Raw genomic sequence first — 26322 nt, 5'->3', positions numbered from 1 at the left:
GCTGCATTGTTCTGTGGAAGTGGGTTGCTTGGAGTTCACACTTTGTTTTCCTGTTGTTTTTCTGGGAAGTTAGCTGTGCTGCAAAAGATATGGGACTAATTTGTAGGAAATGGATTTGTTTGGGGAAGCAATAAAAGAGCAACTGCTTACACGCTCCTCAAATGTATGTTTTAATGCATGGCACAACTTAATGCCTGCAGAAATACCTGCAGTCCGCTGACCTCCATAATTTTATAAAAACTTTTCTTTGACCTTCCTTCCTTACTTTTGCTGTATTATTTTTAAGAAAATAAAATAAACAAAGTGGAGTATTTCCCTTCAGATATAGCTTGAAAGTGGCTTGTTACATAGTAACAACAATTAGTGATGAATGGTTGCTACGTTGTGGCTGTGTTCTAGGACTTGAGGGAAAGCAGGTACTGTATCTTCATAGTTGGTTGTGCAACATATGGCTGCTGTAGCCATTATCCATCAGTAATGATTGCCAATCTAATACCTCATCTAAATATTCATTTAAAAGTACCATATACCTCTTTTAAGACTTTTCCACCTCAGAATGTCATTAGGAAAATGACACATTTGAATGGAACTTCACAATTTAAAAGCACAGACAAATTAGCATTCCATACAAGGAGTTTTTGATATGGTACAGTCATTCAGTCATACAATTTGAAACCAGCATTCTGGAGTGCTACATTCTTGGTAGGGTGCTTTTCGTGAACACATACATCAGCCATAAGACAGCCAGCTTTTGAATCCTTTTATTGATTGGGAGAGTCACAGAAAGGGAGTAAAATAGCTAATATGGACACAGTATTCTCAGATAGATAGATGGATAGATAGATAGATAGATAGATAGATAGATGTACTATAAATATCACCAAAATAGAAAACTTGAGTACAAATACACAGTCCACCCTACTGCACACACAGGACCAATATGAATCACCCCTCCCATTTCCCTAGGTATATAGCACATGACTGAGCCATTACAGATATTGGGTGATCTCTGTGCGTCTGCTACATTCCTATCCATTCCTTTCTCACACCGGGGTACAAAATCCTAAAATAACTTGATAGACATCTACAGATTTCCTAATTCTAGTAGTACCCTGATGCATTGTGTGTGCACCTCCCACCAGGAGTTTTATACTGAAGTTCATACTGAACTTATTTCTAAGTTCCAATTTTAAGTAGGTAAGTTATATTTTCCAAACTGGCAATAAAATTATGACCTAGGGAGGTTAGGGCAACATTTTTCTTACTTTTCATGCCAAGAGTTTTTGTTGTTCAGCTGCCCTGTCATGAATATTGTTATGAAGTTTGTGTGCCACCCCCCCCCAAGCTCTGCCGAGTGCTAGCAAGATTCCAGGGGGTTCCAGGGTTGTGTTTCCATTGAGAAAAAGGAAGTTCTAGTGTCTTCAAGAAATATGGTTTATTGTACACTCATTTACACCTGGAGTCTTCAGTGGAGGGGGTGCAGAGTATTATACCCCAAGAGTGACTCATAACTTCAGCAGGCTTGAATCCAAAGCAGCAGTCAGTCATGGTTCCTGGTCTCTTGGTGCAGCCTTCTCCAGCCAGTGCCAAGATGGTTCTGCCTACTTCCTCCTTTTTGTTCACAGAACACCTTTAGATTTCAAAAAGGACACATTTTCCTGTGACATCACACCCCACTGTCACCTTGACAACTTCCCAGTTCTCCTGCCTTTGTCCATTCCTGGGGTGCGTTGGGAGAAGGACAGTTCTTTTGCATTTCCAATGGCCCTTAATGGCTCAGTACTTACCTAGCCAAGCCAGGCTGGTTTGCATAAGCTAACCCAGGAATTTCCTGTCTGGCACAGTTTTGCAGATTTTATTTCCCTTCATATCCCAAATATTCTCTAAATGCTACCATTTTATTCATTTCTACCATTCATTCACAGACCCTGGTATACCCTAGATCAGGGGTCAGCAACCTTTTTCAGCCGTGGGCTGGTCCACTGTCCCTCAGACCCTGTGGTGGGCATTGGGTATTGGGGGGGGGGGGAATGAACGAATTCCTATGCCCCACAAATAACCCAGAGATGCACTTTAAATAAAAGCACACATTCTACTCATGTAAAAACACCAGGCAGGCCCCACAAATAACCCAGAGATGCATTTTAAATAAAAGGACACATTCTATTCATGTAAAAACATGCTGACTGTCTGTGGGCCAAATTGAGAAGGCAATTGGGCTGCATCCAGCCCACGGGCCTTAGGTTGTTAAATATGCTCAGAGTTGACCGCTGCCCTAGATCTATGACAATATAATCACTTAGAGGTACTTAGTCTGATTTGATAAATCAGTTTCACAGAGGCAGAATACATTTCAGATGTGTTCAACTCCTTACACATGCATTTTAAGATGTATCATCTGTACACATACTGCCCATTTGCACAAGCGATGCTTACACTTAATTTCACTTTTCATGTTTCTTTCATCTGTAATCCAAATGTAAAATCTGCATTGGCTAGAAATACATTGGATTTATCTCCTATTTTTCATCCTGCATGAACAATATTCACAAGTCAAGTGACGTATTCCAGATTCAAAGATAATCTTCATGCCACAGGTCCAATTTTACTGCAGACCATTATGTGGTTGCTATTTTGAAAATGGGGGAAATGGGGAGGAAGAGTTCAAGTATGCTATAATGTATGATGACAGTCTCACTTGCTAGCAATTTAATGCAACAATTGTATGCATGCCTACTCAGAAGTAAAGTTGCCTTGAGTTCCGTGAGACTTACTGCAGATAAGTGAGTGAAGGACTGCAACCTAAGACAATTAATTCATAGGCTTAGTTCTGGTAAAGAAGAACTCATGGAAATAATGTTTCCATTTAATTAGATATTTGTATTTACTTCCTCATAAAAATAGGTAGAATAAATAGATATTAATATTGAAATCATTCAGTTGAGATGGTTTCATTCCCCCACCTTCATTTGGATAACATGTCCACACACACACTGAAACAAAGCTAAAACTTTGCATTCCTCAGTTTGCTTGAGGTCTGGCATTACTCATCAGAGAAGAGCTTTCAAAAGCTATGGAATGGCTTTGTGCTTTAAAAATGTATGTGCAGAGCAGCAAAAAAGGCACACAGCAGCAATTCATTTTGTCGCTGCTCCACAGAAAAAGAACTGAAGTGATACATTTTTCATCTTGGAAAAGCACATATCCAGCATCTGCTGCTGTTTAATTTACTGTTGTTAACACCTTCAGTGAAAGGATTTGCAATTTTCCCTAAAAACACTCCAATGACTGGAACAACAAGACCCAACCGATTCAGCTGGAATAAACTATGTACCGTAATTTTGAACAACTTGCAGTACTTAATTTGTATACCTTTTGGCTCTTCAACTTTCCCCCTTGTTTATTGTGGTGATGAGGCTCGTTAACTAATTGGAAATTGTGTTGGGTTTTTTGTGGTTTTGTCAGAGAGCAAATCATTCTAAGGACAATGAAGTGTATATTGTAGTTTACAGTTATACACAATGTACAAAGCATTGTTAAGGGTGCTAAGAGTTGTTAGGAGATCCCTATTCTCCACACACAACTGCAAATCACAGTTGGCTGGTTGTTAAACAACTCTGGGAACGATAGTTCTGTGAGTGGAATAGGGGTATCCTAACAACTCTCAACACTCTTAACAAACTGCAGTTCCCAGGATTCTTTGGGAGAAACCATGGCTGTTTAAACTGGTATGATACGGCTTTAAATGCATAGTGCAGATGGGTCCTTATTGTCACTGCTGTGGATCAAAACCTTAAAGTTCTGTACAATGTGCATAACTTTTCTCTCAGGTCATTTTGTTGCTTTCTCTTCTCTGGATTTCAGGAAGCATTATCAGTTGTGAGTGAAGACCAGTCTTTATTTGAGTGTGCCTACGGAACTCCCCACCTTTCTAAGGCAGAGATGACAGCCTCCTCTTCTAGTGAATATGGGCAGACATCAAAGATGAGTCCACGTGTTCCCCAGCAGGACTGGTTATCGCAACCTCCAGCCAGAGTCACCATCAAGATGGAATGCAATCCAAATCAAGTTAATGGCTCAAGGTAAAAAAAAAAAAAGTTTAAAGATTCTTTCTTTGCATCTCTTTGGGCAAGGCTTTGCACTCTGAATCTTCCTGAATCGAAGAATTATGAGCAGGCCTAGTACTTAAATGATCCCTTCCCTGCTGCCTCCTTTACCAGGTAGACAGGCAAACAACACCAAAACTAGGAGATCCAATGTTTATTTAAATGTGGGTTCTCTACTAAAGGAGGCAGATGGAAGGTGGAATAAATAATATTCCCAAAGTGCTTTATAGAAAAGTGCCTTTATGCAGCTCAAATTATTGTAACATCCTAGTGCTGCTTGAGGGACGCGGGTGGCGCTGTGGGTAAAACCTCAGTGCCTAAGACGTTCTGATCGTAATGGTCAGCGGTTTGAATCCCCGCGGTGGGGTGAGCTCCCATCGTTCGGTCCCAGCAGCTGTCCACCTAGCAGTTCGAAAGCACCCCTAAGTGCAAGTAGATAAATAGGGACCGCTTTATAGCGGGAAGGTAAATGGCGTTTCCGTGTGCTGTGCTGGTGCTGGCTCGCCAGCTGCAGCTTCGTCACACTGGCCACGTGATCCGGAAGTGTCTTCGGATGGCGCCGGCTCATGGCCTATAGAGCGAGATGAGCACGCAACCCCAGAGTCGGATGCGACTGGCCCGTACGGGCAGGGGTACCTTTACCTTTACCTTTAGTGCTGCTTGCAGAATGGCAAGTGGATTGAGGGAAAACAAATAACAGAAGGCTTAATATTCAGTGTATTGAACAAGAGTGCAACTTCTCTTTAGCTTTTTCTTAATTAGCTCCAAATTTTGTGTTTTTGTATTATGAGTCCATTTGTGGCTAACCTCCCATGCAGTCTGTTTTTCAAAATGATTTGCTGTGAAGAAGATTTGCATCAGCAGAGTACTTTCAAAATGAGGTTGTGAGACCAAGTGTGAGACCACACTTCTGCTTGCCTCGCTGTCCCCCCCCCCCGGGGAATGCCCGCTCTTTACCGCTGAATTAAAGCAAACATCAATCAGTTTTTCAGCAGATTGATATTTGCCCCAATTCAGTGGTAAAGCGTGGGTTGTTTACCCAGGGAAAGCAGTGGGAGAAATGGAAAATGACTTGAACCCATGCCTAGAAAGCACAAGACAGGCAGGAAACCCATTGAACCCATGCTTTGTAGTCAAGGGACAAGCAAAAGTGTGGACATGCCCCATATTTAATGTTATTCCCATAGTGGGCTAAAGGAGCTGTAGACCAAACACCATTCAAAATTATATGCTATCTTTTTGCTTTGGGGCAGAAGCATGCATTTACAAACTTTAATAAAGAAAAATGCTTTGGTCAATTTCCACATATTAGAGTTATCCAAATGCAGCTTTAATCCTTATAAAATTACTTGTGTGCATTGGCTCTCATGACTGAAACAGACTAATTGCATTGGTATATTTCCAGGTCATTATCTGGGCTGTATGTTGGAATCTTTTGATTCTGCTGCCATGAGATTTTGGCCATAAATGCATCATGTTCTAGGTTACCAAAAGTTCATCAGTAATACAGGCTGATTTCATTGTGAGTGGCCCTCAAATTCCCATGATATTTTAAAATGTACAATTTACAAATGAAGCTGATATGGAATGTATAGTAAACTGATAAGTCCAGCTCTACGTACCATTAGGTACAGTGAGGCAACCACTTCACGTGATAGACACTTAGTGCCAGCAGGGGCAGCTCCTTTCCCCTAATGATCCCTCCTGAGCCTTCCCAACAGGTTGCAAGAGTAATTCCTCAGAAGAGGGCAAAGCATCAAAAACCCATAGACCATATTGTGAATTCAAATAAAATAAAATCAGCTCTAACCTCAGTTCTTGGTGGTTGGGAATGGCGGACATATTTGGCCTTATGGCAGAGGCAGTTTAGTAATACAGTTTATGTTTGGTCTACCTACAGATATGGAAAAAAAAATGTTTCATTAAAGCAAATTCTGTGCATGTTCAGGGGTATGATGCATCTTACAGGCAGCAAAACATCTTGGTAGGTCCTTAAAGCTAGAAAAAGGTGAAGCTCTGGTGTAGCACAGTCTTCAAATATCCGTGAGTTCTTATTTCAAGTAACAAATTCTCCAGACATTCAGAACCTTGGTTTGATGCCCGGTGTCTAATCATGGAGGAACTGTGCTAGTTTTATTCATGCAGCCTTTTGGTCTCAGTGGGCAAGCATAAGCTAGAAATTCAGGTGTTGGAGGGGCCCCCAGGAAAGCTGTTGGTTCAGGCATTTAATAGACCTACTAATGTTGGAATTGCCTCAAGGAAATGTGATTTGTTCTCAGCTAGTGGTCATTCTTCATGTAAGCAAGTACATCTCCAAGGATAACCTAGTTTAGCTGATATTTTGGTTCAGCTTAACACAGAGAGTGTGGAATTGTGTTGGTTGGTTGAATCCATTTATATCCTGCCTTTTCTCAAATGATTTCTATATGGGATCCCCACCCCCATTTTATTATCACAACCATCTTGTGTGGTAGGCTAGACTGGGAGATAGTGATTAACCTAAAGTCACCCTATGAGCTCTGTGTGTGAGTAGAGATTTAAACCTGGACACTAATGCAGGTGTAGCCAAAGAGGTACCTTCCGGTTGTTTTGAACTCCAACTTCCATCAATCCACGGTAGCATAATAATAGTGAGATATGATGGAAGTTATAATCTAGCATCTGGAGGGCATTGCATTGGCTACCCCAGCTTTTACCACTACACCACACTGACTCTTATGTGGTTCACACATCACACACACACACACACACACACACTTCTGCTTATGGGCAGCATGCTCTTGTTTTGGCAGCTTCAAAACAACATGAGATTTCCTACTCTCAGAAGCAAGCATAGGAGGGCTGTGGCTTCCAGCTCACTCTTTATTTTATGGAACCACAAGCACAATGTGCTTACAAGTTCTCGAAATGAAATACAACTTGGGAAATGTATTCTATTGCCATTATAATAGAATTTCTATGAAATAGTAAAAGGAAAACAAGAAAAAATGGATTTAGAAACTTGTAGGCCAACTGGGAAGCTATTGTGGTTTTGGTATTGGTACCAGCATATCAGATTTCAGAATTCTCCCAGCACCAATATAATTGTAAATTAAGTATATAAGGAACATCATTTTGTAACTGCCAAGTTAGAGCTCCCACTCCCTCAGCCCTTTCTTCACTCTAACCTCATACACAAGAAATATTGAAGTGTCTGCTCTAATGGAGAAAGGATCATGTGTAGTAAAACTTAAACCAGCTGTTTCCCTCCATGCAAAAGCAAAGAGCAGCGCTGGTAATATTTATAGCTTGCCTGGCCTCCAGTGAGCCAGATGCTGACTGCCTTAATTTGCTATGATGGCCTTAAGGCACAAAGCAGCTGGAATGTGCAAAGGAATCAAGGAAAGAGGGAAGGGGGATGAGTGGACGGCCTTCATGTAACTTTATTATGGTGTCAAAAACATAGAGTAAAATGTACTATATGTGCATCTTGATAAACACCCACCTCTCATTTATCTGAAATTATTGCTACTTGTCTGTAGCATTTTGATGTGTCAAGTTGGGCAAGGCACTGGTACTATTTTTGACCAGAAACCAGCATACAAGGAAGAATGGATTCCAAAACATGTTGGGCTATAGTTTGGGCCCAGGGTTGTGAATGAATTACAGGTGGGCTTCGCTCTTTGCCAGGCACACTTCCCTGTAGACTGCTTTTCTGTTATTATCATCTGTCCCTTGGCTATTCAGAAATCAAACAGATTTTCCTTAAACAAGCCTTTACCTTGTAGGCAGCTTCCTTCCTGATACTTGTAAGCCACCGGCTACCTATATGTTAGGTTTTCATCTTGGTATGTTGGGTTCCAGTTGTGCCTACCCTTGTTTAGCTCAGGACTTACAACATGCATAAAACTTCAGATATGCAAACCCTCTACAATTAGTTGATTGACACTTTTTTCTAGAAACAAAGTAATACCAGACTTCAAATAACAAAATCCGCATACTCATTTTGGCAATGGTACAGGGCACATCCACATTTAAATGGCTAGGTTTCCTTATAATGAGCATGAATGTGGAGAGCCATGCTCTCCTCAACTTCTTCTGTGTCTATTTCAGGAAAATCAGGCCAATAAAAGAAAACACAAAATAAAGTGTGAATTGGCTCTAATGAGACTGGTATTGCCATGCGTAAAGTAAAACTAAGTGATTTGGCTGCATGTGAAATGAGGTATATCCATTTTGTCCATCTTTCTCCACATTTTTCTCTCTCACTACAGCTGAACTAAGTTCTCATGAGTTTCAGAGAACACAGCACATGTGCTTATTTGTTTGGATGTTGGGGTCAGGGGTTCAGATCTCCCACTGCACATGTGGGGTTCACTTTGCAGTCTCTGGGGCTGAGACCTCTACTAACTTGTCATTTTCCTCAGTTGATTATAAAGGTAAAATTCTTGAGCACATGCTTCTGGATTCCAGGGAAAAATGCTAATTTAGTCTTTTCTCTGTTTATATTCAGTTCAGAGACCCACCCTAGCAACTCCCAAGAAGTGTGCCAAATACTGATTGCTACCACTCAATCTTTTAAAGAGTACACTGAAAAGTGTTTATTGTACTTTTAATGCACGATTGCCCATGACAATAGGACAGACTGAAACTGATGATATATACTTCATTGTTGCAGGAAGAAGTTTATATCTTTTACATTCCATTGTTGTTGTTTTTCCAGAGGAAAGAAATAATGTAAATTTGAACAACGATCTAAAGCATGTTACTAGCAATACTTCTCTTTTAAATTATTCAAAATCATTTTTATTTACAAAAACACAGTAACCAGACTGCACTGTCCATTTGGGTCTCATCAACATTACCAGTATTGTTATTTAGCCCTTACCCTTTTTCTTGAGGAGGTGGGTGGGTAACAGTGATTTTAAATAAAAGTACTACATGTTTGATTTTTTTTTTTAATGGAATGTTGTCATATTTAATTCTGTTTTGACATATGGCAGCTTCCATGCTTGCAGTTTGCTCTAGAATTAATGTAATCTGCTTTCTTTGTTACTGTGAAAAACCCAAATGATATATACACTTTACCATTACTCCCATCTTTTCGAAGGCTTGGTTCATAAGCACTCAGTGTATGCATATCTCTGTATTGGTAGGAGTGGTGCATAACTGGAAATTCTTCCTCAAAAAGGCCTGCCATAGTACATCACTTTCAGGTAGCAAATATACCAAGACTTTGAGAAGAGCTAAGTGCATTAACTCTAGTCTGAAGTTTAGGCCAATTTGTCTCCTAACAGCATGCTATTTTTATGCCTGTTTTTATAATGTATTTATGCTGATTTGCAATTTTTTTGTGGTTTACTGATTTGTGCACCAGTGGAGAAAGACAGTATGCATATTTTTAGAAGTTCAAGCGATGCAGCAATGAGTGTCCATCAGGCCTAAATCATATGCCTTCAAATCCAAACTCCATTTCCATTTCCAAAAATAAAGTAATATGAAGTCAGATCCTCAAGTTTTTACAGATCCAGCCTCCACCAGCGGAAGGCATTTTAGTATCTAAAGTAGACTCCTGGAACAGCATTGCTTGACAGATAGATGAGAATTTCAGATCAGCATATAGCAAAAATCCTCTTTCATTTGTGAACCTGCTTACTGAAAAGTATTATTCAGGAAATCTTAAATTGTTTCCTTAGGAATTCCCCTGACAACTGCAGTGTGGCAAAAGGAGGAAAGATGGCCAGCAACACAGAAAACGTTGGCATGAACTATGGAAGCTATATGGAAGAAAAGCACATCCCACCACCAAACATGACCACCAATGAACGGAGAGTTATTGTTCCAGCAGGTGAGAAGACGGATGTTTTTAAATAACCTTTTTAAACTGGGCCCACCCAGTCATTAAACACAGTTGGCCATTCAGCTTAAACACCTTTAGTTCCACACTGATTTCAGCAGGAGCTTGGTGTACATACTTAGGAATATATCAGTTGCAGCTTGCCCGGTGAGGTGGCACTGCAGCGCTAGCTTCCTGGCCATTTCATTGGTTGTAGGGGTGTTGTTGTACCAAGATGGGAAGGGTTTGCTTGTTCATCCTGCAGTCTAGAATGGAAATCACTCAAGCCAATATGATTGGTATTCATTCACATAGGTGTGTTTCAAAGTCTGTAAGTAATATGTAATTATAGTAATTACTTTTTTACATTGTTTTGATGCTACATTTACACTGAAATCAATGTAAGTTACAAAAATCATGTAAATAGGTGATGTATGTAACCTGCATTAAATACTGGACAGTGAAGCAAATAGCGTAATATCTGGCAGAAACTGAACTGCAGCAGAATAGAAATAGCACTGATTGTGATGAATACAGTTTGGAAGGGAAATCACTGATGATACCCAGCTCTACCTCTCTTTCAAATCAGAACCAGTGAAGGTGGTGAAGGTCCTGTGTGAGTGTCTGGAGGTGGTTGGAGGATGGATGGCGGCTAACAGATTGAGATTGAATCCTGACAAGACAGAAGTACTGTTTCTGGGGGACAGGAGGCGGGCAGGTGTGGAGGATTCCCTGGTCCTGAATGGGGTAACTGTGCCCCTGAAGGACCAAGTGCGCAGCCTGGGAGTCATGTTGGATTCACAGCTGTCCATGGAGGCACAGGTTAAATCCGTGTCCAGGGCAGCTGTGTACCAGCTCCATCTGGTACGCAGGCTGAGACCCTATCTGCCTGCGGACTGCCTCGCCAGAGTGGTGCATGCTCTGGTTATCTCCTGCTTGGACTACTGCAATGCGCTCTACGTGGGGCTACCTTTGAAGGTGACCCGGAAACTACAACTAATCCAGAACGCAGCAGCCAGACTGTTGAATTTCTGGCATAAAAGTAGCTATTCCAGCTGATTATCACTGCTGGTGAACCTTGAACATCAAATGGGGTTGTTGATTCCTCTGTTTTATGCACATTTTGGAGAGTCAAAAACTAATCATAATATTCCCTTACCACTTGTGGTTTACATTGGTATATGGGGCTAATCTTTAATGAAAAGATTGACCTTTACTCATGCTACTCTAAAAGTAATATATATTCTACTTCTGCTGCATTGCTTAACTTTCCCACAGTTATATAGTGACATGAATCTATAGGAAAATTAGATGTGGCTAAAACAACAAGTTGAAATTCTGTCAGTTATTTGTCAAGCTACACACTTGTTGCATAATCTTCTACACATACTCAGATAAAGCTTTGCTAACAAACCGATTCAGTGGATGATAAAAATGTTCTGAAACAAGCCACAAAGCAGCAGCACTTCCCAAGCAATCTGGTCCAAAAATGGGCCATTGATACATTTCCCAGTCTCTGAACCGTGAGTGATCATAAATAGCTTTCTTCTATCCACATCTGTCTTAAATACATTTGGAAATTGATGTAAATGTTGTTCAGGGAGCAAGAGGTCTGTAGGCATAAACAGCTGTTTGCTGAGCTGCACAAGAAATATTTGAGCAAAGTCCTGCTATCTGACTGCCAGATGTTTTTCATTTATACACAGCCATTACAGATTGCAGGATGATGTGGCAAAGAAAAAAGAAAAAGGGGTGGGGGAGCGAGATTAATAGTTCACAGCTAAGCTGGGTCACTGTGCAGGGCCTGGTGTTCATATGTCTTGCTGGACCACTTCCATGAATTAGAAGAGAGTGACACTGAATTACTGTGGTTGCACTCGTGCCTGCAGAATTGGTTTCAGTGGAGGGCATTGGGTGACTATACCTCATTCTCTGGCTGTTAAGCTGAGGGGTACAGGAGAGGGTCCATTCTGTCCCCAGTGCTGCTCAATATCTGCATGAAGCCATTGGGAGCAGTCAGTAGAGGATTTGGGGTGTGGTATCATCATAAGTCTGATGACACCCAGCTCTGTTTCTCTGTATCACTCGATCAAGTGTGGCCATGCTTGGACACAGTGGTGGGCTGGATGAGGGCTAATGAGTTGAAGCTGAATCATAACAAGCTGGATGTTCTAGGAGTAGGTGGCTTTCATGCACTGGAATCAAGCAGTTTACCTGTTCTGGACAAGGTTGCATTCTTCTTTAAAGAGCAGGGGTGTAGTTGGGGCTGCTCATTGAGCAATGGTTGACACTGGGGTGAGGGGGTCTTGCTTGCAAAGGTCAGAAGATGATCTGCACAGTGTCTGCACAGAAGATGATCACCAGTGTCTGCACAGACTTAAGACACGTTTGCCAGGCTTGATATTCAGCAGGAAATGGATGGCAGCCTTTTTGAGCTGTCAGGTGAAACTGATGAGACCAACAAGGTGTGGGGTGGGACACAGAAAGGTGGGAACCTGACAAGCCCATTAGATAAGCAGGGAAACTGGTGAATATATCTTTAAAAGAAGGAATGCAGTAGCGGAGGATTGGGCATCTGCTTTGGAACTAGTGGAGGCGAAAACTGAAGTCATTTTGGATCAAATTGTGGGGGGAATCAGTCTGAATTGCAGTTCTAAGAATTGTGATGGAAGACCTGTTAATGGTTTGGGATCAGTAGTCAAGAGATCAAGGGTAGAAAGTGTGCAAAAGAGGGAGCATCTTGACAATTTGCTTTCTGTTGTTAGCCGCTCTGAGCCCAGCTTCGGCTGGGGAAGGTGGGATATAAATAATTATTATTATTATTATTATTATTATTATTATTATTATTACTGTAGGAGGACCACCAGCAACCGAACCCTGAATTCCATTTACTGTAGGGCGTGTGGACAGGAAAACAGCTGTGCACACCCAGTTCCTCAAAATTGAGAGGAGTGACTATTCCAATGACTTGGAAATGTCCCTACATATTTGATGCTTCCCTGTCTGACCTGAATGGCAGATTCCTCCTAGCCAAAGGTTCCATTGCTTCTTAGACATCATTATTGGAGTGCTTCTATGCTCCTAATGCAGGACAGTATGGCTTCTTTCAAACTTTTTTTGGACATTTGGCAAAACTTCAAAACCTATGGGTCAATATGATAGCTACTTTTTGAGGTCATGACTTGTGGGTGATGTTTTCTGCCATTTTTAAAATTTATTTTTTACTATTGAACCACAGGTCACATTTTCAGCCACTTTTCAGGGCCTCCTGAAAATAGATCTTTGTGATTTCCTGATTCCTAACTATCGAGAACTGTTCTGGAAACTAACTTTATGGTTGCATTTTAATTTGTGTTTATTAAAATGTTAGCTTACTGGTTTTGCTTATTGATTCTCTTTTAAGGTTGTAATCTGCCTTGCAATCAATATGGAAAGTGGCTTAACAATAAATGAATGCAGTTGATAAATAAATAAATAAATAAATAAATAAATAAATAATGGCATGCCTTGACTAAAGAGTACAAAGGGCTACAGTGGAAAGGGTAGTTAGTTCCACTTTAGCATAATGTCTTCTCATAATAAGCACTATTCAAGATACATGACGAGAAAAATGAATGCTCAGGCATGTTTTTGAAAGTGTGCCAAACACTCTGCCTCAGGCATTAGGTGCAATTTACATCCAACTGAATTCAGTAAAAGAGTTTCCATTGAGTTCAATGGGGATAGATGGCACACATCCAATTTTCGCCTAAGTTTTGGTTCCTTTTGATGGAATAAACAGATTCCTGGGACGAACACACTGAGCCAAAATAATTAATACTGGCTTGTATTCAGTGTAGCACTAAGTAACGCATTCCGATGGTGCAAAGATTTATGCTTATACACAAAATTTTACCCCCTTTCCTCTCCCCAGGTGCCCCCTAAATCTCCTCTGGGTTCCCCCCCAATCATCCACATCAGATTTGGGAAGGGTAACAGAATGTGCATGGGGAGGGGAGGGGGTGAAATCATAAACCCTTGTGCTAATTGCATTGGATGCTACCCATTGTTCAGTAGTGCATTTGCTATGGGGGAGAAGCTCAGTCAATTTTGTAGCAGAACTCATTCTCCATAACATTAACGCAATGAAACTTTCTGCTTTTCAAAACAGATCCCACATTATGGAGCACAGACCATGTACGTCAGTGGTTGGAATGGGCAGTCAAAGAATATGGCCTGCCAGATGTGGACATTGTGCTGTTTCAGAATATTGATGGGAAGGAATTGTGTAAGATGACCAAAGATGACTTCCAGAGGCTAACACCAAGCTATAATGCAGACATTCTTCTCTCACACTTACACTACCTCAGAGAGAGTAAGAACCTTTTCTTTGTTGATGGCTTCCCCTCCTCCCAAAAAAAGTTTTGTCCACTGCAATTTCTACTGTAATGCTTATTTCAGATTTCTCTTTCAAATGCTATGCTCACAGCATTCTTTAAGCAGACTTCAAATCAGGGAAATTTTAACCATTTTAGATATTACAAGAAAACCAAAAATCAGTTCAAACATAATCTATAATAAAAAATTGTAATGTTTTTTCTGGTCACATGCATTTCCCTTTTTCCATTACTGAAATGATCATTCTAAATGAGATTATATACATAATAATTTGAAAAGAAATTCCAGGCATGATTTTAAATGTGTGTGCACAAAGGAGCAGTATATAAGACTCTCGCAGAAATAGGGCTTGTATGATGTTAGGGTGAACAAAAGAGTCCCCTGAATATAGATAAAATTAAACTTATAAGCAGCATTCAAAGATGAGAGGAGGAGAAAGTGAATTTGTTATCTGTGGTATAGACAATGTTGCATAACTGAATTATAAAATGTCAAAGAACAATTTCTGTTTTTAAAAATCAGGCAGTGCAACACCAATATGACATTGTTTTTCACAGACTTTCTAGTTGTCAGTATTTTCTACAATATTCTTAATTAAAGCCCTGCTTCCAGCATTATTATAAACCCACTCCCACAAAGAGCAGAATGAATTGATGCTAGGCTGACCAATAAACAATCCTATCAGGATAAAAGAAAATGGTTATTAAGATAATTCTGAATATATATTTTTAAAATTTTGGTGTTGCTTTTTGTTTTGTAGCTCCTCTTCCACATTTGACTTCAGATGATGTTGATAAGGCCTTACAAAACTCTCCACGGTTAATGCATGCTAGAAATACAGGTAATGCTGTCACGACTCCCCTCCCTATAGGCCATTTTTTTAAAGTTAAGGTTATCTATGTGACAAATGCATGCTAACTGTAAATTAAGAAAGAAAGGCAGGGTTTAAGAGTGTAATATGCTTCCTAGTATTGGTGGGAATTGCTTTCTCTCTCTCTTGCTCACACACACACACAAGCCATACACAGATAAACCATTTAGGCTCAGATACAGTAATTGATTTGGATGAAGCTCTTCATGAGTTCTCTTAGAAGGAAATATGGCCTCTGAGAAAGAGAATATTCATGTACCTACATCCTTTTTATGTGCATGAACACACACATGCAAGCACTCAGATAATACTCTCGCTATTGCTGCTCATCCCAAGAGTGAAACATAAAGACGAAGAAGAGCAGACACATGTAGCTCAGCTGTGCCATTTCCTGTGGGAGATTGTATGTTTGGTCTCCCTTGCTTGGAAAAAAGCCCCCATATAAAAGTAGCATGTTAGAGATAAGAGAGCACTAGCCTAGTCTGCTCCCTAATCTTCAAATTTTCTGTGTACGGGAGATCTCTATAAATCCATTATGCAATTGAACATCTTAATGAGAGAAGAGTGAAACAGGTCATCTGAACAAACAGCCATGGTGAACCTCTCAAGCACCTTTGAAAGCTTAGCCTGTATCCAAGTAGAGCATAATTTAAATGTAGGGATCTGCATTCAGTGTCTTTGATCAACTGGTGCAGGTCTGTGGGTTTGCTGTAGCAGGAGCAAATGTGTGCTGTATTGAGCTGCCCATCCAAAAGAGAGCTCTCTTGAATGTGGCACACCATGTACAGAATGCCCTTACTTAGGATGCCCACCTTGCAGTTGCACTGCCATCATTTCAGAGCCAGGTGAAAGTTGTTGTTTTTTAATTCTCCCAGGCCTTCTATGTATTTTCAGGCATTTGTGCCACTGTTAATTTTTGGAAGTTTTGGCTCTCTCAATTGTTATTTACTGATTCATTTTGTTGCATTGATGCTGTTTTTATTGATTTTTTTAAATGATAAATCATTTTTTGTAGCTGATTGATGGCCTCCCTGATAGCATTACTGCTGAAGGTGCAAGATATAGATGTTAAAATAAACTTATCTTGCAAGAAACACTGAACTCCTCAATTGCCTATATTCCAAAGGATATAATGGAAGGAAAGTACAGGGAATCATGCTACACAGGAAGCTGCCTTATAGAGAGTCAGACCAGTGGTCCACCCAGCTCAGTGTTGTATACGCTGATGGGAGCAGCAGCTTCCCAGGGTTTCATATAATAAGTATTTCCCAAGCCTGCCTGGATTGAACCTGCAACCTTAAGAATACAAAGCAGATACTCTGCCACTGAGCTATGGCCCTTCAATGAGCTATGTTCATACTGATGTAAGGACAGGGAACAAGCACCAGGGAAGCAGCCCATCTCCCCACTCTTGCAGAAGACCATGAAGCATGGAAGGAATAAGTGTTAGTCCTTCACTTTCTGTTCTCTTATCACTTGTATGCCTCATATAGAGGCATATTGTGCCAGTTTTGTGGTTTGAGTTAGGTACCAGGCCACAATTTGTCCAGGATCTACTTTGTAGCTCAGCAGATCAGGTTATAACTTGGAGGGAAAGAAACTTCCCATTGGTTCTCTGTTTCTAGAAGTAAATTTGGTTCGTATGTGGGTTATAGGAAAGGAAACTAAAATCAAGCTCTTGAAATTGTGCATCAGAAGACAATGTAGGTGTATGAAATTTCTGTATCTTTAATCTGATTAACTAAAAGTTTGGGATATCTATCTCATTATCATGCCTGGGGGTTTTGATGACTTATAGTGACCAGAAATAACAACTCTATAAGGAATAGAAAGTTTATTATTCTCTCTTGACAATGTTAGAAACTAATAGGGATTTTTCACTGTGATATTGTTCTTGTTACATCTATATCTTCCCTATCTTCCACAATGGAACTCAAGGCAATGTACGTACGGTTTCCCGATGGTCCCACATCTAGGTACTAATTAATATGCTTGATACAATTTTAAATAAATTGATATCACAATCCCCCTCTTTTGCTGTACACAAATATCTCCTTAGAACAGACATGATGTACCATTCGCCTCACTGTATCTTTTTTTAAGACTCAGCTACACATACCCCTGATTTTTTAAAGAAATATGGGAAGCAAGCCCTGTTGTGCACTGCTGTTCTGTACTTCTGTTTTGTTATTAAATTTGTTGTTTTGTGGTTTTATTTTATAATTATAATTGCACACTGTACCTTTTTTAATTGTGATATATTTGTAACCTGCCCTTGGGACCATTTGACGAAGAGTGGGCTATGAGAACATATACATATACATATGGGTTTTCCAGTATCCCTCTTTGTTCATTTTATTTATTCAGTTTATAGCTCACTTTTCTTCCAAAAAGTTATGAGTACTGTATGTGATTCTTTCCCACTCCTCCTTTTTTATTTGAATCTGGGTCTCCATGGTCCTAGTCCAAAACTGAAACCACTACATTGTACATTCTACGTGTAAAAGGAATAGTAAGGAGCTTGTATGTTCCTTCCAACTCTACTTTCTTGCTGTTCACCATTAGAATATTAATTTATCCAAGTCCATTTGACCCTGAAAAAAGTTTACCTTGGGTACAGCAGTTGTATGTATTAAGTGATGGTTCTGTGGCTATACAGTATATGCCTTACCAGGCTTCCTCATTCTCCCTGAGAATAACCAGCTCATAGTGAGTTACTTCATGCAATAACTAGGGATATGCAGGGTGGGGAAAATAATTGATACACCTGATAAACCTAACACTGACTTACACAAAGACTGAATAAAAAACAAAACAAAACAAAAAAGCTTCTAATTAAATCAGTTGAAATGTTACTATAGTGTCTTCTAATTGAAAAATAAGAATATTTTTCTTTCAATGTACTGTCCTGATTTCAGCTGAATTACCTGATAGATCAGATGCTTTATCATAGTCCAACTCCAATGCACATATAGTAATAAGTTTTGTTCCAATACATATTGAAATGCAAAGTTATCCTTATTTCTGTTTTATTCTTGTATCTAGGAGGTGCAGCTTTTATCTTCCCGAACACTTCAGTTTACCCTGAAACTGCACAAAGAATTACCACCAGGCCAGGTATGCAAATACACCATCCTATTTTCTCTGTCTGTCTGTCTGTCTGTCTTTCTCTCTTTTTAAAGTGCTACAGTCTGGCTGGTTGTTCTTCCTATCTTGCTCTTTCCTCTTACACAGAAAACTAGTAGTAGATATAAGACAAATATAATTGTATAGAAGATGCCTCAAATATAAGTGTTTGGGCATCTGATTGAGCATGAAATGCTGTTATCTGTGGACAGGAGGCAGAGGTGCACAAACAAACCCCACCCCTGGTGTCTCCATGCATGTTGGCCACTTATGGTCAGTTTTTATTAAACAGGGAGGTTCTGCGGGAGGTGCTTACTCACATGAGTAGAATATCTGGCCCAATCAGGGACTGCTTCCCAATCATGCAGAAAGTTTTATTTTAAGGTTTGGGTTAAAATAGCCACAGGTGTTGGATAGCCCAAGGCCATGAAAACACTAGACAGGAATAGGAGGAGAACGTGATATGCACTGTTTGTAAACTTTTGTGCAAGTGCTGGGGGAGGGGATCCATCTCCAGTCTAGCAAGTGCTATCATACTACCAACCTTACTGTATGCCTGTGAAACATGGACCACTTATAAACACCATTTCCAACTGCTTGAAAGATTCCATCAATGGTGTCTCAGAAAAATTTTACATATCACTTGGGAAGAAGAGTTTGGATTTGATATCCCACTTTATCACTACCCTAAGGAGTCTCAAAACGGCTAACAATCTCCTTTCCCTTCCTCCCCTACAACAAACACTCTGTGAGGTGAGTGGGGCTGAGAGACTTCAAAGAAGTGTGACTAGCCCAAGGTCACCCACCAGCTGCATGTGGAGGAGTGGAGACGCCAACCTGGTTCACCAGATTACGAGTCTACCGCTCTTAACCACTACACCACACTGGCTCTCTAAGACAGGTGAACTAATGCCAGTGTAGTGGAAGAAGCAAAAATCACCAGTGTCGAAGCAGTGATTCTTCAATATCAACTTCATTGGACTGGCCGTGTTGTTTGGATGCCTGATTATCGTCTTCCAAAGCAACTACTCTATTCTGAACTTAAAAATGGAAAACATAATGCTGGTGGTCAACAAAAGAGGTTTAAAGACTCTCTCAAAGCAATTTTTTAAAAATGTAGTGTAAACACTGGCAATTGGGAAACACTGGTCTGTGAGTGCTCCAATTGGATTTTCTTTACCAAAGGTGTCATGGACTTTGAAGATGCTCAAATTCAGGGCGAAAAGGAGAAACATGCTAAGAAGAAGGCATGCTTGGTAAACCTTCATCTTGATCAGCTCCTGCCCAGAACCCTATGTCCCCACTGTGGAAGAACGTGTGGATCCAGAATTGGCCTCCACAGTCATTTACAGACTCATTGTTAAGACCGTGTTCATGGAAAACAATCTTACTCGGCTATGAGTGATCACCAAAGAAGAAGAAGAATGTCTTTAGTTGCTGCAAGAAATTATACCATGCAAATCTATACATGTTTTTAATGTAGGAAAGGAAGAAAAGATTCATAGTTGTCTATCTGGTGGCAATTGCATGTTTTTAATTCATAACTGTGAGCAAGATGTGTGTGCACATAAAGAATTTTGAAGCTTCTTAAGAATAGCATAGGAGCCAACTCCTAGGGGCTGAGAGGGCTTTGTCCCCCCCCCCCATAAAAGGCGATGGGCATTACCATTCAAATGGTGTGCATGCACCATGGCATATGATTATGTGGGGGAGGCCTTACCTGCCCCCCCCCAGTATTTCATTCAAGGTGGCACCCCTGGGACATAGATACAGCTCCCTAAATATTGATACCCATCATTCCCAACTATGAACCAGGCTGACTGGGACTTCTGGAAATTAGAACTGGAATCCAACAACATCTGGAGGGCCACTGGTTCTGCATATGAAATTATTTTGCAGAGTGGTGATTAGACAGATCATTGCAGGAGTGATTTTGATTTTAGATTTCCTGCAGTGCAGCTATCAACCATGTTGAATAGTGTGTCATCAGGAAAATTACTTATTTCAGAAACAATCATACATGGAGAAATTTGACCTTTGATATGTTATTTCTAGCTCACATATATTTGAGATAATTTCTTTTTTACACAGATATACCTTATGAACAGGCCAGGAGGTCAGCCTGGACAAGTCACAGTCATCCTGCTCCCCAGTCAAAAGGTAAAGTATCTTCTTTTTCTTTCATAACAGATAACATTGCCTGGAAATGCCATAGCTGCTTCAGCAGAATTTGATTCTGACAATTAAATTTCAGGTGCAAACCAGCTTATTGAATACCTTATATAAACAGGTTCAAATCATAGTTCATCTGTTGCTGTTTGGACTGGTCTGATTAGAGAAGTAAATATCCATAGCAATTATGGATATTTAGCATCCAGAGTATAATAACTGTGAATAGGGATGTGATTTCATATATTATACCTGGGTATTTACTGTTTGATCTTCATCTGATCCTGGTCCGTACCTTCCATGACTTTGCAGCTGCTTCATTTTAGTATACTATGACTTCAGAAAACTTCATAGTTGTTTTTGTATCATATTATGTGAGGTGTGTGTGTGAGAGAGAGGGAGAGACCGTCTGAAATGCTGAGTAGGGCAAAAGCGGGGACAAGTTGGATAGATGGAGGGGTGGGGGATTCGATAGGGAATACAATTACAAAACATTGGGATTTCAGCTTTCTTGATAGGGACTCAGGCTCTACAGACAAAAGCCACTCACTGCCTTGATCTGGGCACTCAGTTGTGTTTTTCCCCCCTAGCAGCCCAAGCATCATCTTCAGCAGTGCCCAAAACAGAAGACCAGCGCCCTCAGTTAGGTATGTCTACCTGCAGCTATTCTCCACTGGTATAAATCCCCTAAAGGGGCCATTCTGGGGTGTGGGGAGGGATGGGACAGGGCAAAAAGAGACTTATACCTATTCCGAACCACTTTCAGCTCAGTCACATGACCTAGCACACAGTATAAGGCAAACTCCTCCAAGTTCCATCTGAACATAGTTTAGAATGGGGTAACTTGAGCTTTCTTATAATTTACACCAACTTTCTTTAGATAAGATTGTTCTGGCAGGTGCAGCTCTATCAATCATAGGCAGTCAACATAATTCAAGATTAGTTTTGCATTGTAATATAGTTTAAAATAAAGATCTGTGTAGCATTTATTTCTTTTAATCAATATAAAATCCCTTATTTTTGCAAAATATGCCAAAGCTGTTTAGCCAGATTCTGATTATACACATTACTGTATAACCTATATTTGAAAAAGCTTTCTTAATATCTTTACAGCATTTCAGTTCATGTCTCTCTCTTTTTAACCTTTCTCTAGATCCCTACCAAATTCTTGGCCCAACCAGCAGCCGTCTTGCAAATCCAGGTAGGAAAAATAGTACTGCATTAGGATGTTTATCTAAAAAATTCATATAGTAAAGCCCATGGAAATTTATTGCACACTTAACACCAGCATGGTAGAAATACATCAGGGATGTGAAACCTTTGGCCCTTCAGATGCTGTTGGACTCCAGCTCCTATCAGTCAATTGCAAAGGATGATGGGAGGTATAGGCAAGCAACATCTGGAAGGCTACAGACTCTACATACCTAAAACAGATACAGTGGTGCCCCGCAAGACGAACGCCTTGCAAGACGGAAAACCCGCTAGACGAAAGGGTTTTCCGTTTTGGAGGCGCTTCGCAAAATGAATTTCCCTATGGGCTTGCTTCGCAAGACGAAAATGTCTTGCGAGTTCCTGCGGGGTCTTTTCCCTCCCCCCCCCTTTTTCCTAAGCCCTAAGCCGCTTATCAGCTGATCCGCTGATAAGCCGCTTATCAGCTGATCCGCTAAAAGCCGCTAAACCGCTAATAGCGCTAATCTGCTAAGCTGTCAATGGGCTTGCTTCGCAAGACGAAAAAACCACTATAAGAAGAGCCTCACAGAACAGATTAATTTCGTCTTGCGAGGCACCACTGTATTGTACTCTTCTTTCTTTCCTTTTTAAACACCATTAGATCCTCACAACGTATTACATCACCGTAGAAACATAACATATTGTTACTGATAGATGAAGTTGGCATTGTCAAAATCATGAGTGACCTTAATTAACTGGCTAACAGGAGCAAATAGGGAAATAGAGGCATCTAAGAAGGTCATCACCACAACTAACCCATCCATGTCACTGATTGAAAGAGGTTGGCACATAACATGTTGGCTACTGCTCGAGAAAAAGAAGTAGACTCATATAAGCAGTAATTTGGTGCCTTAGATCATTAAAAGCTAATGACAACAACCAAACCTAATTGTATCTTGCACTGGTAAGAGATGCTAAGCAACCCTAACACTATTGTCATTATTGTCATTATTGTTGTTGTTCTTGTTGTTGTTGTTATTATTATTATTATTATTATTATTATTATTATTATTATACTATTAAATGATAGTGATTGGCTGTGTTAATCTTACTGTGCAAAATTTGTTCAGATTTCTCTGGTCTTCATAAGTAAAGAAAACAGTATATTATAACATGGACTACAGAACCTGATTAAATGTTCCAGTTTGATTTTGGTAGATAAGCAGTCCTTCAAATACTTTCTCACCAGAATCTGGCACAGCTGAAAATACAAAGCTAAATATTTTCCAGCCATTACTCAATTCATTTTTCCTATTTTTCCTCCTGCCCACAGGAAGTGGGCAGATACAGCTATGGCAGTTCTTGCTGGAGCTTCTGTCAGATAGCTCCAATTCCAATTGTATCACCTGGGAGGGCACAAATGGAGAGTTCAAGATGACTGACCCTGATGAAGTAGCCCGACGCTGGGGGGAGAGGAAGAGCAAACCCAACATGAACTATGACAAGCTCAGCCGTGCTCTCCGTTACTACTACGACAAAAATATAATGACTAAAGTCCATGGTAAGCGTTATGCCTACAAGTTTGATTTCCATGGGATTGCTCAAGCTCTCCAGCCACATCCTCCAGAATCATCCATGTACAAATATCCATCAGACCTTCCCTACATGAGCTCCTACCATGCACATCCCCAGAAAATGAACTTTGTTGCTCCCCATGCTCCAGCTTTGCCCGTCACTTCCTCCAACTTTTTTGCCGGACCCACTCCATACTGGAATTCACCAGCTGGAAGTATCTATCCTAACACTAGGCTCCCGGCCACCCACATGCCTTCTCACCTTGGCACTTACTACTAAAGGAAGAAACAAAATAAGAAGAGGACATTTCTCCAAGGAATACAATGAATTGTAATGAATTTTATTGGAGGATATGAGCAAAAAGTGCCTAAAAGACATGACAAGGTTGACTGGGACTGAAAAATGCCATATACAAATGCTTTTTTTTTTTAAAAAAAAAAAAGGATTACAGGAGAGTATTAAAGAAATTTAAAGATGCTATTATGTAAATTGTATGTTGACATTGAACTTACACATCAAACAATGAAATACTGTTCTAGGTAGAAAAGTATGTAATGACAAACTATAAAATGGGTTTCAGGAAAATTTTATAAGCTTTTACGTCACGATTGATATGCTAATGCATATTGGGACTCTACTACAGCAATATAAGGATAATTCTGTTACAGACTAGGATACTACCTGCATTTTTTTAAAAAAAACAAAACAAAAACAAACCTACAGAACAGTGTCATAAATATTTGTTTCTCAGTGCAGCAGTTTCAGCTGGGATGAACTTAAATACATTCCATTATTAAGAGGGAGGGATCAGCTATTTCAAAACTGTGAAGACAATGCAAGCTTTATGATTCCTTGACAGTGTTAAAGAGCTCTGAGCCAAATATTGGGACTGAGAATGTGCTGAAGGGCAAGTGTGTGATTGTAGACAAAAGGGCACAACACACCAGGAAGTCCTCTAGTGCAAGTTCTACTAAAATGAACTGGACCTGCACAAGAGCCCCTGGGTCGGATACATGAAGTGGAAAGGGGTAAGAGAAGGGAAGAGTCATAAGAGTGAAGGAGAAGACATTTCCTGTAGATATAGGGGAAACTGAAAACTGGACAGTGTTTGAACTATGAAGAATTACTTGTTTGGACTTGAGAAATAATTCTGTTGACTATTATGCCATTTCCAGTATTATCAAAGAAAAGACTTGATTTTTTAATTAAGTCTAAGAAGGGGAAAGTTGTAGTATCAGAGTATGCATCTCTTTATAAAAATGTAAAACTGGAATTGTCTGATATTTAAAAATGACGCTTAGGACCTCATTCTTCTAAAGGGAATTTGTTTTCTACTGGTTGAAGGTAAGATACAATCCCCAGTTGCCAAAGTCTGAAATCATATAGATATTTTTGTTAGGCAGCGCCAGTTTTTCTTTTCCGAGTCGCGAACGCTGTGCGTTTGTCAGAATGAAATATACAAGTCAACGTTATTTTTTTTCTTTTTATATAATAATTATATAACTTATGCATTTATACACTACGAGTTGATCTCGGCCAACCAAAGACACAGAAAGGGACAATCAGAAATATTGTGGCCTTGAATTTTAACTCTGTATGCTTCATGTTTACATTATGAACTTAACTAGTACTTAGAAAGCAGAATGTATGTAATAAAATAAGCTTGGCCTAGCATGGCAATTCAGATTGATACTGTAGTCTGCATTTTTGTGACTTTGGTGCCAGCTACCGGTATGTTTTGTTCAAAATGCAATTTCCTTTTTTATTATCTTCAAAAGTGTTATAAATGTGGGCAGTCTTGGAAAAGCTAAATATATGCACATACTAAAGGATAAGGAAAAGGGGACACATTACTGTATCGGCCTGAATATAAGCCTCACTTTCCCCCCCAAATTCTGACTGTGAAAAGTTAAAGTGCATCTTAAATCCATGACCTTACCAAAAATGGCTCCTTTTGGGCTGCTCGTCCCTCTGCCACTGCCCGCCTCTCGCAAGGGCAGGCACAGGAGCCGCAGAGATGCTGTGCTGCACTGTGCCTCTCCCAACCGCGGCTCCTATGCCTGATCTTGCGAGCGGCAGAGGCGGCGGCGGAGGGAAAAGCGGCCCAAAAGGAGCCCTTTCGGGCTGCTCCTTCCTCCTCCGCCACCTTTGCCACTATCAGAGGCGGTAGAGGAGGAACAAGCAACCTGAAAGCAGCCCTTTTGGGCTGCTTTTTCTTCCTCCTCCTCCTCCGCTGCTGCTGCCACCACCAGGTTTGTGGTGTGGTGAACTGGCTTATACCCAAGACAATAAGTTTTCCCAGTTTTTTGTGCTAAAATTAGGTGCCTTGGCTTATATTTGGGTCGGCTTATACTCGAGTATATACAGTAATTTGCTTGTGGAAAAGATATACCAGTACATTCATTTTTGGAAGTGGAGCTCTAAAGATCCTCTTGTGTTTCCTTCCTTCAGACTGCTTTGTTATATTGTTCCCTTTTGGAGTCCTATAAAAGAACTTTATGCCTCTCCTCCTGGCCATATTCATGGCCATAGTTCCATTTCATTCTGCTACCATGGCTCTAGCCTTGCAACGGGTTCCTCCCACTGCCAAGCATGCAAGCTGCCACAGCCATCTGTTATATGGAGTTTCTAAGAGCCCATATAGAGTCCTTTTGTAGGTTCTCTATTGGTAGGAGAAAATAACAGGGGCCAACCAGAGAATATTGAGAAGCAAAGCAGCTGGTAAGCATGATCTTTATTAAACTGTTGCAACAGGGTCCCCCACTCACCTCACACAGGGAGGGAGTAGAGGAACCCCAAACATTGGTGTGCATGCTCATATATAGACATTTGAAAATTGCCTCCACTGTAGCTTAAGACCACCCCCCAAAACATCATACATATATCACTGAAGGGGCGGTCTACAGGAGAAAACCTGTGTGCCAGGATACCTATTAATGGTCGCTGATTGCTTTTACCTGGGCATCCTGGCCATACTTTTGTGATGGTAAATACTCAGTTCCTGAATCCAGGTCACAGGCTCACCCTATTCATACACAGATATGCCCTTAAGACAGCTTTTGTGAGCAAAGAGACAATGGGGAGGCTTTCCCATTTCCTTCTACCTTGCAGAG

General features: G+C 40.4%; 1 protein-coding gene across 9 annotated transcripts in view; it reads left to right on the top strand.

The window, feature by feature from the left end:
- ERG (ETS transcription factor ERG) overlaps positions 1 to 24899 on the top strand; it is a 116772-nt gene extending 91873 nt beyond the window's left edge. For 7 of the 9 annotated variants that reach the window (XM_079974917.1, XM_079974916.1, XM_079974914.1 and 4 more), the window contains 9 exons: positions 3865 to 4082; positions 9782 to 9933; positions 14072 to 14275; positions 15059 to 15139; positions 18215 to 18286; positions 20387 to 20455; positions 21055 to 21111; positions 21618 to 21665; positions 22968 to 24899. In XM_079974917.1, the coding sequence (XP_079831043.1) occupies positions 3865 to 4082; positions 9782 to 9933; positions 14072 to 14275; positions 15059 to 15139; positions 18215 to 18286; positions 20387 to 20455; positions 21055 to 21111; positions 21618 to 21665; positions 22968 to 23488 (1422 nt within the window). In that variant the 3' untranslated portion in view covers positions 23489 to 24899. The remainder of the gene's footprint in view (positions 1 to 3864; positions 4083 to 9781; positions 9934 to 14071; positions 14276 to 15058; positions 15140 to 18214; positions 18287 to 20386; positions 20456 to 21054; positions 21112 to 21617; positions 21666 to 22967) is intronic. The other 2 variants (XM_079974918.1, XM_079974920.1) reach the window with 2 other exon arrangements.
- Positions 24900 to 26322: the final 1423 nt, after the last annotated feature.

Source organism: Podarcis cretensis (genome assembly GCF_951804945.1).
Source record: "Podarcis cretensis genome assembly, chromosome: 4".
Taxonomy (NCBI): Eukaryota; Metazoa; Chordata; class Lepidosauria; order Squamata; family Lacertidae; genus Podarcis; species Podarcis cretensis.
The sequence above is the reverse complement of the archived record's forward strand: the minus strand, read 5'-3'. Positions and strand labels throughout refer to the sequence as shown.